Consider the following 16,496-nt stretch of genomic DNA (forward strand, 5'->3'; position numbering starts at 1 on the left):
CTCTGGTAGGTCACTTTGGGGCACCTCACTTTGGGTGGTGCTCTCCAACTTTCTTTCTTGCAGACGGAAATTGCCATTGGAGCCTTGGGTCCTCTTTTCCCAATCTGCCCAGCGGGAGATCCCAAGTTCCCTTGAGGTTATCTTGTGAGGTTATCTGACGTTATCTGAGGTTATCCTGACTTCAATCGACGAAAAGGCTTTGAGAATTCGAGACAACAAACACGAAATGTGAGATGCCCCGAGGCATGCAAAGAGACTCTTTTGTCCACTTTGACGCAGGTAACGCAGATCTTGTGTTTCCCACGCTTCCACTTTCCTTTTGACTTGTCCAGTACCACCCTCCCAGCAGGCCATTGAGCCAACCAAGGCCCGGAGCCAATTGCCCATGAGCCCATGTGCCGCCCCCAGGGCCCAGGATCACCAGGCTAACTCAACACACTGGACCACCATGACTACCGGATGACTACTGCAGCAGTGTGCAGCGCGCTACAGGGGTCTCGTTTGGACCCGTTTCTCTGGCTCTGCTGACATTTCCATCTCTTCCATCCTCTCTCTCACTTCGTATTGAAACCTTTCCCTCCATTTGTTTGTCTTGATTCCTCCTTACCATCCAATCGCTCATTACGACAAACATTTGTTCTACGCTATCACATACGAACTTGCAAAGTGGAAGAAGAAGGGACAGGAGCTTGGACCGCGTCGCTCTCTCTCCTCTCCTCTCCTCTCCTCTCCTCTCTAGAGCCAGATAGTACCCCAATTGGACGTCATTTCCGAATTCATTCGGGGGCAGCTACATTTACTTACGCTCCTTCTCCCCCATCTACTCTGTCGACATTGCTGCGTCACTTGTTGTTGTGTTTCTCTCAAAACACCCCTTCCTCTCTTGACATCTACCTTGCATCCGCATTGTCCATTACCACGTCGATACCTACATCAAGCATCTGTCCGACACCATCGCCAAACCGTCTGACTATCCTCACCATGTCGTCCAAACCAGACCCGAGCGGAACATCCAAACGCTTCCAGCTGCCCGCCCTTGACTTCAGCTTTGCGCCTTTGACCGAAGGCACCGATATCCCCCCTCCCGAACCGTCGCCCAAGATAAGGGACGAGGCGCTCAGTACACCAAACGGGGAGGACCTCAAGGAAAAAAACACAAATGGAAGTGGAAATGGGTCACTGGCCCCGCCCAATGGAAAATCCAGCAGACCACACATATCCTTGCCGACGTCGCCTACCTCGTCCACGTCCGGGACCACCAAGTTGTCAGGTGAAGACCACCTCACATCACCCACGACGTCGTCGAGTCACAACGGAAGCATCCGCCGTATGCTCAGTCGCCACAAGCTGAAGGGGCCCTTCGTCAACGGCGAGAAGACAATTGCCGAAAATGGAGGAACAGTGTCGTCGGCCCATCAGCAGCAGCAACAGCAGCAGCAGCAGACGACGAGTCACCGGCCGCCGTCTAGCAACCGACCGCCGAGTAGCAACAACAATTTTGAAGTCAAGAAGTCGAAACGGGTCAGTGGGTGGTTTGGCAAGCTTTTGGGGGGAGGCGACAAGAGCTCGACTACCAGGAATAGGCGTGCCAGTATGATGGCTCCCCTTACCTCGCTATCTACCCCTGAACCGGCACCGGTACGACCGCTTACGGAGAATAAGCCCAAGGGCGGGCCGCCGCCTCCCAAGATTCCTGAGCTTAGCGAGCTTAAGTCTAGGCTGGATGCGAAAGACGGCGGGGGTCTTCTTGGGGATGATTTGTTCAAGAACATAAAATGAGCAGTCAACAACTGCGAAAAGGGGCGAGGTGGAGGTGAAACGCGGCACTTTTGCAACGAGCGGGAGAAATACATTCGTGGGGCTGGAAGCAATTGCCAGACTACACTTCCTTTGGAGAGAAAGACGAGCGAGAAATCATAGACGCACTGTTGAGGGGATGAACGTGGTGGTAGCGCGAGGAGGAGAGAGTGATCACCAAGATGGATTGAGACGGCGGATGTGGCGGAGGATCCAGAGATACCCAACCCTTTATTTTCTTCTTTTTTCACTTCTTTCAACCGGCTCATTGTTCGGGGGTTTCCAATCTTCACACGCATGATGAAACATTTTCTTCTCTTTGTTTTCAAAATCTGTTTCTTGAGTACAGGGCAGGGGGGCTGTCCCGATTTGTGCAAGTCATATGTTGGAGGGCTAGAAAGAGGTCTTCCTTTTACATGTGCAAGCAGTTGTTACTTTGAAGAAACAACAGTTCGAGACGTCTATGGGGTGCATGAGAGAGTACCATCGAGGAGTCACATATAGCAAGATACTCAAATGGTATTACAGAGTGTGATCGAACCGTCAATGCTTTGCATACCATCGTTACCTTTGCTGAATGTGCCATGTTATATCTTTTACCGCTAATAACAACCGTCAATGCTTTGCATATAATAACTTGAAGTTGTAGTCTCCCTCGGCTGGTTCGGAGCACGGCTGTGCGAGGTAGTATCACATTCACGCTTTGACCCCTTACATAATGGTGTATATGTACCTAGGTACAGCACAACATCATGCCACCGATGTAACGATGCTCCCACTTAGCTCCCAGTCCTTGAACTCGGTTGATTCGGATCATCTCCTCCATTACTTGGATATGCCGAGTGATCCAACTCTCACCAGCTCCGAGTTCTTCTGCTCAGCTTGAACCAGTTAGGTATTCAGGTTCGGGTTCCGGGTACATGAGCAGTAGAAGCTGAAGTAAACCACCATCTTCAACGCCAATACACACCCTCAGACATCCCAAAGCCCAAACTAGATCCCGTATCCCATTCCGGAAGGTGTCCCATCCAATACGATGTAAACTACCGCCCGAAATCACAAAACAGTCTCCTTGCAGCAGAAAAGGCGTTCTTCGGGGCTTGATCAGCACTTGTAGGGTTAGGGATACCCTTGCGACTTTCGAGATTCGCTCGGTCCTAGCCAAGCTCGCCAAGCTCGCCAAGAAAGAGTAAGATGGGTGGTGGTCAAAACTCCTTACCTAAGGGTAATGCCAAGGCTAGACGTCATCGCCAATTCCACAGTCCCGGTTCCATCAGACCGAGTGGGAACTTTGTAATCGATAAGAGCTCCGCGATGGAGCTTGATATCAGTGACTGCCGAAGCGACGAGAAGACGGGATGGGAGGGGATTGGGATGGATGTCGATGAGAGATTGTGAATGACTGATAACAATTACTTGTAAGAAAGCATACAATTTGGCTTCGTGATTAGAAAGAGAGATAGCATCTGTGACGCAATTGTTCATTTCATCTCGAAGCTAGCTGTCTGCCCTTGCCGGGCTCCATAGAGTGGTTGTGAACTTGAAGCTGTGGACGTGGTCTCCATTTTCTCCATCATTGCGGCCGTCGATCATCTCATCATTCCGTCCCCGCACCTTTTTCTCAATTTCCACGTTGCGTCGTCCCCCTCCCTCTCCGTCTCTCGCTCTCGGTTCTCTTACAACAAACTGAACATCCCACGCTCTCTTCATTGACTAGACTGGGTGCCAGCTTTGAAGCTAGGTAAGCGATTGCCAATTCCCCGGCCAAATCCCAAATCCCAACTTCAGTTCCCAAACCGCCACAAAAAAACGAAACTCAAAGCTAAAAAGCCAAACAACTAATTTCGCCAAAATCTCGAAACAGACGCGAGAGACTACCAACCCAACCTAGCTCCAGGAACAGATAACAAAAAAACCGAGAAAAAAAAAGCAAAAAGCGAAATGAAGACCACCCTCACCCCTGTCGCCCGCGCGACCGCCGCCGCCGCCCGACTCGGTGGCAGCTACAGCTACAGCTACAGCGCCCGCACCACCCTCCTCCTCCGCGCCGCCGCGGCCCCTACCGCCCTTCGCGCCTCCTCCCCCGCCGCTTCCGGCCTCGGCCTCACCTTCCGCCGCCACAAATCCGGTCCCTACGGGTACACGCAAGCCAAAGCGCTCGTCTTCTCGCGCTTCGGCGAGCCGGCCGACGTCCTGTCGGTCCACCAACACTCCATCTCCCCGACTCTGCCCGACGGCTCCGTGCTCATCCGCGCTTTGGCGGTTCCGGTCAACCCCGCGGACGTGAACACCATCCAGGGGACTTACGGCGTGAAACCCAAATTCAGTCCGCTGCTGGGGACCGCGGAGCCGAGTGTGATTCCCGGCAACGAAGGGTGTTTTGAAGTAGTGAGTGTGGGGAACGGGGTGAAAGGGTTGAAGCCGGGGGATTGGGTGATCCCGGCTACCACTGGGTTCGGGACCTTGCGGACGCATGCGCTGGTGGAGGATGCGGAGAAGAAGTTGATGAAGGTTGGAGGGGAAAGGGGGAAGGAAGGGCTGACGCCGCTGCAGGTGGCGACTGTTAGCGTCAATCCGTGCTCGGCGTATCGGATGTTGAGGGATTATGTGGACTTGATCAAGTTGAGTGTGGACGGGTTCGCGAAGGGTACCGCGTCGGGCGGGGCGTGGTTTTTGCAGAATGGAGCGAATAGTGGTGTGGGACGGGCGGCGATTCAACTTGGTAAGCTTTGGGGGTTGAGGAGTATTAATGTTGTGAGAGAACGAAACACGCCGGAGGAGACGGAGGCGTTGAAGAAAGAGTTGAAGGAGTTGGGTGCTACGGTGGTGGTTACCGAGACGGAGTTTTTGGACAGGAGTTTCACGCAGAGGCTGAAGGACGAGTGGACGAATGGTGGAAAGGATCCGTTGATGTTGGGCTTGAATTGTGTGGGCGGGAAGAATGCGGCGCAGATTGTCAGGAGTCTGAGTCCCAAGGGTGTGATGGTTACGTATGGTGGGATGAGCAGGCAGAGCTTCCCGTTCCCTACGGGACCGCAGATCTTTAAAAGGTTGAGGTTTGAGGGGTTCTGGTTGAGTGCGTGGGGTGAGGAGAACCCGGAGGAGAAGAAGAGGATGATTAATGAGATTTTGGAGATGATGCGCGAGGGCAAGTTCAAGGCTGCGCCGGCGCAGGAGGTTGTTTGGAACTGGGATACGGAGGAGAAGGTGTTGAAGGATGCGGTGCAGGGTACTCTTGAGGGATTCAGGAGTGGTAAGGGTGTCTTTGTCTTTGGTGAGACATAGAGGATGACGACGGGTGGTGTGTATGATCACGGTATATAGAGATAGATCTACGGGTGGACATATGAATACTTCATGTTACTTCATTATGCTGACTCAAGTCTATGACTATGCAAAACAAAACACATCGCTAACCAATCCTCCGACTAGTCTACGTCCGGAAAGCCTGCATCACCCCATGCAACCGATCAATCATAACCGGCACCAGCGCATTCAAACTATCCTCCATAATCTTCTCCAAGTTCCTAATCGCCTCCTCCTCGCTGAGCTCCAAGTGGAACCTGTCCCTAACCTTGAACACGGCCTTATCCGGCTCCAGCTTGATATCCGGGATATTCGCATCCACCATCAGACTAAACAGATTCAAGATCAAGTTGCTATTTTTCCTCAGCGCGCTGTACGCCAAGAAGCAGTACTGCTTGAACTGGCGATAGTGCTCCGAGTTAACCCCGCCCATGCAGTCCACCATCTCTTTCGACAACTTCATCACGGGCGCAAACGGCTTCGGGTCGCGGCCGAGTATGTACCCAAAGTCGGCGTGGAAGAAGTGCCCGTCAGGAGACAAAAGCAGGTTGTCCAGATGCCTGTCGCCGACGCCCAGGATGTACGTGATGACGCAGTAGCCGGCGCACGACTTGACGAAGGTGTCGAGCGTCTCCTTGCGCAGGCCGAGCGGGCCGTTGCTGTCGGGGTTGTTTTGCTTGAGGTAGGCGAGCGCGGCGTTGTTGCCGTATTTGTTGAGGATGCCCTGGAAGGACATGGAGGGGACGAACTGCGAGAGGCCGGCGCTGGTGCTGGTGGCGAGGATCTTGTAGGGCGAGAGCTTGAGGTCGAGATTCTCCTTTTGCAGGAGGTTGTCCATGAGCATTATGATTTGGATGACGAGCTGGTCTTGCCGGAGGTCGTCGCCTGTTTTGAAGATGAGCGGGTATTTGGTCCCGGAGGTGGTTTTGAAGGCCACCTTGATGGGATGGAGGGAGGATTTGAAGACGATGGTCTCCTCCGGGATCACGCCCGTGATCATGAATGAAGGATCTAGCGGGAGCGGGAGCGGCGGATCGATGGTGACCAGCTCGTTCTTGGGATCGGCCAAGAAGTGCTTGACCCGGTCGGTTCTTCTTGCGATAGACTCGTTGGCTTCCTTGACTTCTCCCGATACTTGCGAAAGGATACGGATCCACTCGGCCTGTCGTTTATATGTCTTTCTCTTCTCCTGGCCGCCCGGCTGCTTGTCAAGCTCGGCCATGAAATCGTAGGCAACCTTGGTGTAGATTTCCCTTGTGTCTTGCCCTTGTTCGGAGCTCCTGTCGTCGATTTCAACCATCACATACCAGTAGAAATAATTGCCGAGAGTCAGGCTTGACACGGCTCGCGTTATCAAGAATCTGGCCAGGGAACTATCCTGGGATACGTCTTGAAGGGACTGTGGCGATATGTGCTCGTACTTGAGCGCCTGAACCAGCTGCAACAAATACAACAGTAGCTCGTTGTCGTCTGCTTTGCGTAGACGCTTCACTGCAAAGGCTCTCACTGCCGAGTTGCTGAACGTTGGGCCCAGCAACTCCAGTGCATCGTCCACATCAATATCCGTCCACTTTTCGAGAACCACCACAGCCGACCTTGCTTCTGACAAGTCGAGCCAGTTGACCGACTTGACAAATTTGGTGAGAGCCTTTTTGTTTCTGGTTAACCAGTATCGGAACTTCCAGATAAGGTCCTTTTCCTCGGGGGACAGACTGTGGGTCGGCGGGTAGGACATGATCTGGTTGAGTTCATCCCTCACCTTGGCGTTCGGCTTGAGATCTTTATCCAGGATACCGTTTCGGTGCTGGCTGCGGACAAGTCTTCGGTGCTTGCTCTCGGCTGGGTTGTCCCTAGCGCTTACTTCCGGATCGTAAACTCGGATCAAGCGGCCTGTGGAGGTTTCATCGTCGGCATCTATGCGGCTAATTCCTGGTCCAAGCTGGATGTCTGGTGTAGGCTTCACCATGAGACCCGACTGTGAGGACGATAGATGCTGGAGCGAGGAGATGGGTGGAGGTGGATACTCGTGATCTGCAAAGACAACGGGGAAGTCAAATCTGGGCAACTCGACAGTCAAGAGAAAGTCGGACGGCACTGGGATCGACTTGGGGGCATCGGTATTGGCACTGGCGAGAGCTTCCTGTTGACGTTGGATAGCCTTGAGCCTAAGGGATGATTTGGCCGAACCATATCCGCGCTTTTCGATGACCCTGAAGGCCAGCTGGTCCAGCCAGTCGACACGGGGTATCTCTCCCATCTCGTGTTTCTTGAGTAGGTCCATCAAACGGTCGTACTCTTCGGCATCGTTATCCACCACAGAAGAGGGAGTGCCCTTCTTGCTAGCGCCTACACCGGACCTCCTGGGTATGAAAGCAGGAGTTTCGGTATCATCGTTGCCATCTGCTTGTTTGTTTCGGTACACGAAACACTGTTGGCGACCTTTGGATAGCTGGTTGTCCTTATCGAACAATGGCAGAGTGGTGCCGCCAAAGGGAATGGCATGGCCATGAGCGCCCTCACCTCCGGTTGGGGAGAGGTCCCAGAGGGTGATGGCCAGACGGGCATTTTCGGGGAGAGTAGAGTAGTCGATGGGCAGAGTGAGCCACTCGGACCATTTGCGCTCGTTCCGGAACCACTTGTAGGGTGTTTGGACTGGGACAGTCAAAGGCTTGGATCCGGCCCAGACCTGGACGGTGACATAGAGGTCCGAGTGAGGACTATGAGAGTTTTCATTCAGTAGCCATCTTCTCGGGTAACAAGGAACAGATGGGTGTACCTTTGGTTAGAGCCAATGTGTCGCAGGTCAGGCCTTTCGAGTAGAGTGCTGAATGGAATGGGGGTCTCCTCCCCCTCGAGACTCATGATGCGAATCGAGACGGGATAGTTGAGCTGGTCGGAGCTCGCAAACGAAAAGGGCTCCATGATGGGCATGGTTCCAAGTATTCCGGGGAGTGACTGTCCCCGAAACTGAACATGAAGCACGTTATGGGATGTCTAGAAAGGTGTAAAGAATGAAAGTCAGGCTGAAGTCCCTTGAGATGATGAATCCAGATGTGATAAGAGATGTTGTATGATGGATTCCATCCACTACGACCCCGCCGCCTATAGGGCTGGCAGGTACCTCTGTCAGTGTAACAACCCCACTACGTAACCGCAGTTACAGCGGCCAACAAGGTTCCCCAGCAGCTCCACCCCGCGAATTGGAGAGGCGGGAGGGGATCCACCCTTTTCTTTCGGCGGGGTCCACTCTGCTCTCCTCTCCTCTCACTGTAAATCGCGTCTTCTCTTTTGCAAGACGCGTATCCTGCTCTTCCTTCGTTTCCACTTCCACTCTCCATTCTCCAGGCTTCATTCGTCTTTCACCCACTGCTCGTGTTTCCCTTCAAGCAGGGAACAGTCATATTCGTGTACCCCATCAACTACAACCACAGTCAATATACGGTCAAATCTCTGCGGATCCAACAGCGACTGACTTGGATCGCATTCACCACCCTCTTCTCCCCCCCGACGACGGCCACTCCCTCACACGACCGGGATCAGTTGATATTCAGTTTGATATCTGGTAGCTCCAAGAACTTCTCGACCTGATTGGTGCTTCGTCGGCTTATCTCTACGTTCTGTACCTACCAAAACACATCGGTCACCCCGTATCACGCAAACACACCATGTCCGACGAGGATATCTACGATGCCTCCCCTCCACGAGCCAGAAATCTGGAGGTGAGGAACAAGGGCAAACGGACCTCAGACAGCCATGAAGGCCCCTCGGCAACAAGACGGCGTATCAGGGACCCATCGCCGCCCAACCCTGATGCAAACGGCGACCTCGACGAGTACGATCCTGCCCAGTCAATGCAGGAGCGGCGGCAGATCCAGAGGAAGCTACGAGATATGCAGAGGGAAATGAGAGAGAACCCCGACCAGTTCATGCAGGACAAGTCCTCGGAGGCCTTTATCAACTATCTGGACCAGTCAGACAATCTCATGCGCAGTGTTAAGCAGACCAACGAGGCCACCATTGAGTCTCGCGGTCTAGTCTTTATCGCCGACTTGTCTGCTCGTAAGGTCCAACGGGTAACATCGGGCAACATTGGCACCGGCATTGATGTCGATGAATTTGTCTCCAAATGCATCACCTACATGCGTCATGGCCGCGGCTTTGAGGACGACGACGCCCCCGAACTTACGAGCACACAACGCCACAGGAGACGGCCTGGCCGTGCCGCTGCTGACACCGAAGATGAGGATGACATGGGAGATGAAGGCGATATGTTAAACTGGCCACACCTGGGCCGTTATGCTGCCGTTCCCAGCGTACGCAGGCCAGCTCTGCCTGGCTTCCTCTCGGGCCCTCTGTCCATCGAAAAGAAAGTCCGAAGAATGACGCAGCGCAACGCTCCCTTCAAGATCAACAGCCTTATCGAGGTGAGACCGCAGGAGTTGAGGGCCGAGGATTTGAAAAAGTCCGATAAGAACGATCTTCCGTCTATCTGCAGGAATATTCTTGCGCAACTGAAACAAAAGCAGATTGATGCGCAAGATGCCGTGGAAGCCCTCCTCAATGATGGTGATATTAACCATCCCGAGCAAGAGTTCCTCATCATGGAAAAGTACGCGCTGCATCAACCAGGAGGCATTGACCTTCTACGCTTCGTGGTGAATCCCCACTCCTTCGGCCAGACTGTCGAAAACATGTTCTACGTGAGCTTCTTGCTACGAGAAGGGGGCATCAAGCTGGAATTTGATTCATATGGTCGTCCATCTCTCTGTATGTTCTTCTTCTTGGATTGTTTCCTGCGCAACATCCACTGACACACAAGCCTGGATACCAGCCGCCCAGTTCCACGCAGACGAGCAAGAAAAGGCCCAAGGAAGACATGGCACGACTAGACATCAGGCTATCATGTCGATCGATATGGATATCTGGAAAGACATCAAGGACGCTTACAACATCAAAGAACCCATGATTGAGCATCGAGAGGAGGAAAGCCAGCAAGGTCCAGGGGCACAAGGATGGTATAGCTAAAAGAGACTATTGGCTACGTTGGACTCGTGGAGGTGGGAAAGAAGTGTCCCAAAACCTTCTGCTGTATGTTGCTCGCCCAAGCCATTGTCCCTAAGCCGTGTCTTTGTCTACCTGTACCCAATAATAGTGATGGGTCGAGATGTCTAGGAGGACTGTAAGTAAGCGATGGAGTGTACCGCACCATGCGGATATCAGCCATGTGTGGCAACCTTATCAAAGTAGGGCAGAACCAGAAGCAGCGGCGAGTTGCACAATATGTCTGGTGTTTAGGCGAAGAAGCTTCAGGTCCACGGACAAAGGCCTGGGATCAAAACAGTAACGGCACACTTCGAGAATCTAGCATCATGTGAAGGCCTCGAGGCTTGAATGGATTCATCTAGGCTTTGACAACAAAAATCATTGAGCCCCAAATGGCCGCCTAACTCGACGAGGTGGGTTCCGTTTCTTTGTCGGTGCCCTCGCCTGTGTTCGATTCTACACAGCCGACAAAGCGGCAACTGACCCGTCGAGTCTTTGTCAATGCCGGCTTTTTCGAGTGTGATTGATATGCTTAACTCACCCGCTTCCGGCCAGTTTGAATGGCTTCCTTTGAGCATGCGCATGCCACCATAGCTGACTGTCAGGGACGGGTGGCAGCAAGACTTCTTTATGCCAGCAGTCTCTTGGGCCGAGGAAAACTCCCAGTCGATGTCGGTGCCTTCGATATTTCTCATCTCAACATTGCAACACCAAACATCGAGCAAAATAACACCACCAAAATACGCAAGGTTTGTACTGCAAGACGTCCGCTAACAGTCAGGAGTGAGTTTGCAAGATGTCCAACCCTTCGGAGGGGAATGGCCCCGGACGTGGGTCATTCAACACCCCGGGCCAGTTTACCAACGACCCGGCCCGTGCTTCAACGCCGAAGCTCCGGAAGAGCAAAGCACGACAGTCCCTACGTATGGATATGAGCGAACCGGAAAGCCCTATGGCATCTCCAGTATCTGGCCCGGCTGCGACCCGGTTTTCGGCTCCGACTCCGGCTCCGGCTCCGGCTCCAGCTCCAGCTGCTGGTCGGCATGCAGTTCCACCTTCGGCCTCAACTGCCGTTCCCACTGCGGTTCCATATACGGCTCCAGCCTCAGCTCCGACTGCGGTCCCGACTTCAAAGCCGCCTGCAGCTTCAGCTGATAGTTCAGCGCCGAAAGAGAGAGAAATGACAGTGGAAGAGAGGAAGCATGTTTTCAAGAAGATGAAGGCGGCCAGGGAAGCTGCCCGCATCGCAGCCCAGGGCAAATCCAAATATAACCCCCCTGCACAAAGATCTTACTTCCAGTCGGGCTCTGGTTGGGATGATGTCGTGGAAGATGAGAGCAATGGGGGTGATACGGGTATGAGAGTGAAAGCCGTAGACAGTGGAGATATTAAGGCTGGCGAGGACGTGACATCGCTGGACGATGACTACGTGAGTGACTGGGACAATGAGCAAGGCAACAACAACCCGGAAAACGAGAAGCCCAAGTTGTTGCACGAACGGTATGTCGGTGACGGTACCGGCGCCAGGAGAGTCATTAGGGAGGTAAAAAAGGCATACGAGTCAGATGAGGAAAAAGAAGATGTCGCAAACACTTCGGACATCGATGAGTTTGGCCAGCCTGTTCGTATTAAAAACAAACATGAAGTGGGGCGCTACCGAGATATGAACAACGCTTTTATGTTCAGCCCCTTCACAAGCCAGGACGGACATAGGGCGGAGAATCAAGCCTTTCTTGAGGAGTACGACCGGTTACGAGACGAAAGAGAAGACAGGAAAGCGGACCCCAACCACCCACTCCAATACAACCCATACGATGAGGGAACGCTGCGTGATACACGGTTCATGATCATCCAGTTAATGGCACACAAGGACCACGCTCTAGCAATGCTGGATCAGAAGGTCGATAGGCACAGTACGTTGAGGAAGTACATCGAAGAAGCAAAGGACCCTGCGATCGGAAAGGCTTTCAAGGCCCTGCTGGAATATTACGACCATGCAAGCAAAACAAAGATGCGGCTACTCCAGGAATTCCGTGCCCTGCAGATCAAGGTGGATGATGACAAGCAGGCCAAGGAAACCTTGGAAACATACCTCGCCAAGGCGGAAGACAAGCTGGCGGATAATCAGAAGTCAGAGTTTGACACGTACGGACAACTGATGAAGGAGAAGGAGATGAGAAAGGCCGAGGAACTTGAGCTTCAGAAACTCCGAGACTTCAAGCAGGACGCGGACAGGCAACGCCTTGCAGCGGTGGCCTTGGTCAAAAACACGTCCGATGTCAAGATTAAAGGACTGGAAGAGAGAGTCACCGAACTTCAATACCTAGAGCAAAACAGGGCCGCCGAGAAAGAATCATTGGCGCGAGTGCAAGCCGATCTCCAAGAGACGAAGAACGTTGTATCTCGCTTGCAGGCAGAAGCTACCTCCAACGAGGCTAAAGTCCAGCAGGCCGAGAAAACGGCGGAATCCTTCTCATCCTTAAACCGAACGGTGAACGAGATCACGGCAACCGTGAAAGCGCTGGGCGCTCCCATCAAAGGCGGCGTCAACCCCGGTGACATAGGCGCAACAATCCAGGAAGCTTTCGATGGCATGGTGAAACTGCACAAAGATCTTGCACAACAACTGGATCGTACCGTGAAGGCCAACGACGAGGCACAAGCGGCGGCCATTGAATCCGCCACACAAGCCAGCGACGACAAGGTTATCCGAGACGCTGAAATCAAAACCCAGAAGCTCATGTCTGAAAACAACAAGCTCAAACAACAGAAAGCTGAGGCAGAAGAAAAGGCCAACTTGTATCTCAAGAGACTCAAAAAGAAGGGTCGGCTTGAGCCGACCGAGGATCCATCGGTGTCCCTTGCCCTCGACCAGAAGTCATTGAAAGATCAGCAAGACCGCTGGGAGGCTGAAAAGAGTGCCCTGAACCAGCAAATCACGGATCTCAACAAGTCCGTCGAAGCCGCCAACGTAGCGCTCAAGGACAAGAAGCTTCTGGAGGTGGAGAGGGATTCTCTGGACGATGAACGACAACAACTGGCAGGGAAGAACAAGAGCTTGAACCAACAGGTCCTGGACCTCAAGCAAAAATTGGCGGGTCTGAAGGAGATCGAGTCCTTGCGACTGGACAAGGAGTCTCTGGAAGACCAGCTAGGACATGTGCAAGCCGAAAAAGAGGCCTTGCAGCAGCAGCTTTCTCAGACGAAGAAAAGGCTGGAAAAGGTGGAGGCGGACCTCAAGAACATGGAGTCTCAACGTTCTGAGCCGATCCTTCCGCAACATCAGCAGGAAGCTCTGCAAGCTGAAATTGACGCCTTAAATACCAAGCTCGAAAAAGTGAAGAAGGACCTGGCAGAGTCTCAGGAAGAGGAGAACCGTTTGCGCACATCGAGGGATAATCTGAGGACCATGAAGGATACTCTGAGGAGCACAGAGCAGACGCTTCGAAAGGAGATTGCTACGCTGCGCCAACAGCTTGCCGATGCTAAAGCAGCGAACACTTCTGACGCAGAGATTCATTCGCTGCGAGTACAGCTATCCGAAGCCAAAGCAGCCCAGCGAAAAACCGAGGCGGATCTGCGTCATGAAAAACGCCGTGGGGCCACATCACGTACCGAAAAGACGGGAGAGTACGTGGCCCAAACGATGGAGATGGAGAATCAGAGGAATGAGTGGCACAAGACGAAGAGAGCCCTGGAGGAAGAGATCAGTAGGCTCAAGAAGGAGCTTGACTTGGCCAAGAAGAATTCCGCTGCGCCAACAATTGTCAAAGTCAAACCGGAACCCAACATTGCCGAAAGCATCACCCGCGTCGAAGCACTCGTGAAGGAGCAAAAACCCCAACTGCCGCTGACTGCACGCGACTTCGTCCAAGGACTGGTTGCCAAGTTGAAGCAGGCGCAGGGACACAAAGACTTGGATGCCTTTGACGATGTCGTTCGTGAATGCATTGGCCTTCTCAATGGCGTCTTGAAGGAGCCTGTCTTTGATGAGAAAGACAAGAAGATGCTTCAGACTCTGCAGAATGAGTTGAATGAAGCTCTGAGAAAGGGCAATGAGGACCGCGAACAAAACGCGCGGTTGCAGAGCATCATCGACAAATACGAAGGCGAAAAGGAAAGTCTCGAAAAGGAGGTCAAGGTTCAGAAAGACGAGATCAAGAGGTTAGAGCAAGATATCAAAGAGAAGAAAGCCTCGTTGACGAACAAGCAGCGAGAGAGAGATGTGCTCAAGGAAAGCTACGAGGAGCAAATCAAGAATCTCAATGCTGACCACAAAAAGGCTGCTGAAGAGTTGAAATCGAGACACCAAAACGAGCTGGCGGACCTCAGAAAGACTGGCGACTTGCAGGAGACCAACCTCCTTCAGAAGTTAGACACACTCAGGCAGCAGAATCTGAGTGAGAGGAACAGGCTTGAAGCCGATTACACCGCTGAGAAGGCGAAGCTCACAAAGGATATTGCAGCTCAGAAAGCGTTGGTGGCGCAGAAGGAGAAGGACCTCGCGGAACTCAAAACTAAGAAAGAGAAGGAGATCAAAGATCTCACACAAAAGAAAGACGTTGAGCTCGCTACCCTGAAGTCAATCAAGCAAGTCGAGATTGATCAGCTTAAGAACCGCCACCTCCAAGAGACTGAGAGCCTTAACAAGCAGCACAAATCCCGAGTGGGAGAGCTGGAAGGTGAAATCGCAACGATCAAAGCGCAATACAAGAAGGACCTGGATGAACTCTCAAGCAATAGCACCAGCCAGGACGCTGTTAAGCTAAAGCAGCACGAAAATGATCTCGCGAATCTCAAAGCGAAGTACAAAAAGGAAAAGAACCAGCTCGCGGCCCAACACAAAACCGAGATGGACAGCCTTACGAACCGGTACAACGAAAAGGAGAAGCTTGCGGCCCAATACCAGGAACGTGTTCAGGCCTTATCGGCCGAACTTGCAGACAAGAAGGAGGAGCTAGCAGAATGCAAAGATCAACTGTCAACAAGTACAGCTCAGCTTACAAAGCTCACAGCGGATCACGGGGTCAAGGTTGATGAGTTGCAAGCGAAACTCAAATCGGAAGTCGCCAAAGTCACAGCTGATTATGAAGGCAAGATTTCGGAGCTCAAGACCAAACATCAAGGCGAAGTCAACGACCTCAAGGTTCACCATCAAGGCGAAATCAAGAAGATGACGGCGGAACACAACGAGAAGATCAAGAACCTCGAACACCGTATCAACGACTTGAAGGCTGAACTCAAGCAAGATAGAGCGGAATTCGACAAGAAGAAAGCTCTCCTCGAGGGCGAGGTTGCAACTCTCCAGGGGAAGGTCGATGACAAGTCTTCCAAGTTGAGCGCGAAGGAGGCCGAATTCAATGAGCTTAAAAAGCTGAACGAAGCCCAGATTGCCGAATTGAAGAAAGATGTCGCCGATAAGTCCAACTCTTTGCAGGACAAGCTTGAAGAACTCAGTGACCTTAAAGGACAGCACAAAACCAGGACCGAAGACTTCAACGTTCAGATCAACGAAAAGATGGCCCAGTTGTTGAAAGCCCAGAATGAGCTCAAGGCGTCACAGGCAAGCCTCAATACTACCACTGCAGAGTACGACGCCAAGATCGCCCAGCTAGAGAAAAGCCTCAAGGAAAAGAAGGACGAACTGAAGAGAAAAGCGGGCGCCGCAACAAGCTCCACGGAGCAGAACACACGCCAGCTCAACAAGCTCAATGACGATGTCAGGGATAAGCAAAAGAAGTTGGATGAGCAACAGGCTGAACTAAACAGTCTCAAGACAAAGCATCAGGCTGAAACTACGGATCTCAACCAGACTATCAAAGACACAGAGGCCAAACTGAAACAGAAGGAGACCGAGCTCACTGACCTCAAAAAGAAGCACAAGGAACAGCTTGATGCGCTGGAAAAGAGCATCGCCGAGAAGAAGACCACGTTGGCTCAAAAGGAAATCGAACTGGAAAATCTGAAGGCTCAGAACCGAACGAACATGATGAATACCAACCGGGAAATTGGCGATAAGACCACCGAACTTTTGAAGAAAGAAGGCGAGCTCAGGGACCTCAGACAGAAGTACGACGAAGCCCAAAAGTCGACCGATGGAAGTAAGGAGAAGGACCTTGCAATCGCACAATATAAACAGATCATTGCGACTAAGACGAGTGAACTGGAGAAGGCGAAGAAGGACGTCACAGCTCTTACCAAGGACGTCAACGATCAGAAAGCCCGAATCAAGGACCTTGAGAGCAGTGTTTCCAGCAAGAGAGCCGACTTGAAGAAGAAGGAAACGGAAATTGCCGATCTCAAACGACAGCACGAAGACGATATCAAAAAGCTCAACAATGACCTCAGCA

At 52.4% G+C, this 16,496-nt stretch overlaps 4 protein-coding genes across 4 annotated transcripts; 3 read left to right on the top strand and 1 right to left on the bottom strand.

Annotated features, from left to right (window-relative positions):
• The first annotated feature begins 684 nt into the window (after nt 1-684).
• Nucleotides 685-1,937, top strand: B0H65DRAFT_45077 (uncharacterized protein). Its single transcript, XM_062826021.1, has one exon. It carries the CDS (start codon nt 982-984, stop codon nt 1,777-1,779), a length of 798 nt encoding a protein of 265 aa, XP_062686730.1. The 5' UTR covers nt 685-981; the 3' UTR covers nt 1,780-1,937.
• Nucleotides 1,938-3,449: 1,512 nt separating this feature from the next.
• Nucleotides 3,450-5,156, top strand: B0H65DRAFT_45095 (uncharacterized protein). Its single transcript, XM_062826029.1, has 2 exons — nt 3,450-3,538; nt 3,662-5,156. Exon 2 carries the CDS (start codon nt 3,739-3,741, stop codon nt 5,080-5,082), a length of 1,344 nt encoding a protein of 447 aa, XP_062686731.1. The 5' UTR covers nt 3,450-3,538; nt 3,662-3,738; the 3' UTR covers nt 5,083-5,156.
• Nucleotides 5,142-8,166, bottom strand: B0H65DRAFT_451727 (putative MEC1/TEL1 protein). Its single transcript, XM_062826069.1, has 2 exons — nt 7,880-8,166; nt 5,142-7,820 (listed from the first exon to the last, which is right to left on the bottom strand). Exons 1-2 carry the CDS (start codon nt 8,032-8,034, stop codon nt 5,231-5,233), a joined length of 2,745 nt encoding a protein of 914 aa, XP_062686732.1. The 5' UTR covers nt 8,035-8,166; the 3' UTR covers nt 5,142-5,230.
• A 183-nt stretch (nt 8,167-8,349) lies between these two features.
• Nucleotides 8,350-10,537, top strand: B0H65DRAFT_451729 (Nse4 C-terminal-domain-containing protein). Its single transcript, XM_062826070.1, has 2 exons — nt 8,350-9,870; nt 9,935-10,537. Exons 1-2 carry the CDS (start codon nt 8,769-8,771, stop codon nt 10,126-10,128), a joined length of 1,296 nt encoding a protein of 431 aa, XP_062686733.1. The 5' UTR covers nt 8,350-8,768; the 3' UTR covers nt 10,129-10,537.
• Nucleotides 10,538-16,496: the final 5,959 nt, after the last annotated feature.

This window comes from Neurospora tetraspora, assembly GCF_033439725.1.
Source record: "Neurospora tetraspora strain CBS 560.94 chromosome Unknown B0H65scaffold_1, whole genome shotgun sequence".
Taxonomy (NCBI): Eukaryota; Fungi; Ascomycota; class Sordariomycetes; order Sordariales; family Sordariaceae; genus Neurospora; species Neurospora tetraspora.

Coding starts and splice junctions, on each gene's coding strand:
- B0H65DRAFT_45095 (XM_062826029.1), top strand. CDS start 3,739: ATGAAGACCACCCTCACCCCTGTCGCCCGCGCGACCGCCGCCGCCGCC.
- B0H65DRAFT_451727 (XM_062826069.1), bottom strand. CDS start 8,034: ATGCCCATCATGGAGCCCTTTTCGTTTGCGAGCTCCGACCAGCTCAAC. Junction 7,821..7,879: donor CACATTGGCTCTAACCAAAG/GTACACCCATCT, acceptor AAACTCTCATAG/TCCTCACTCGGACCTCTATG.
- B0H65DRAFT_451729 (XM_062826070.1), top strand. CDS start 8,769: ATGTCCGACGAGGATATCTACGATGCCTCCCCTCCACGAGCCAGAAAT. Junction 9,871..9,934: donor ATATGGTCGTCCATCTCTCT/GTATGTTCTTCT, acceptor CCTGGATACCAG/CCGCCCAGTTCCACGCAGAC.
- B0H65DRAFT_45077 (XM_062826021.1), top strand. CDS start 982: ATGTCGTCCAAACCAGACCCGAGCGGAACATCCAAACGCTTCCAGCTG.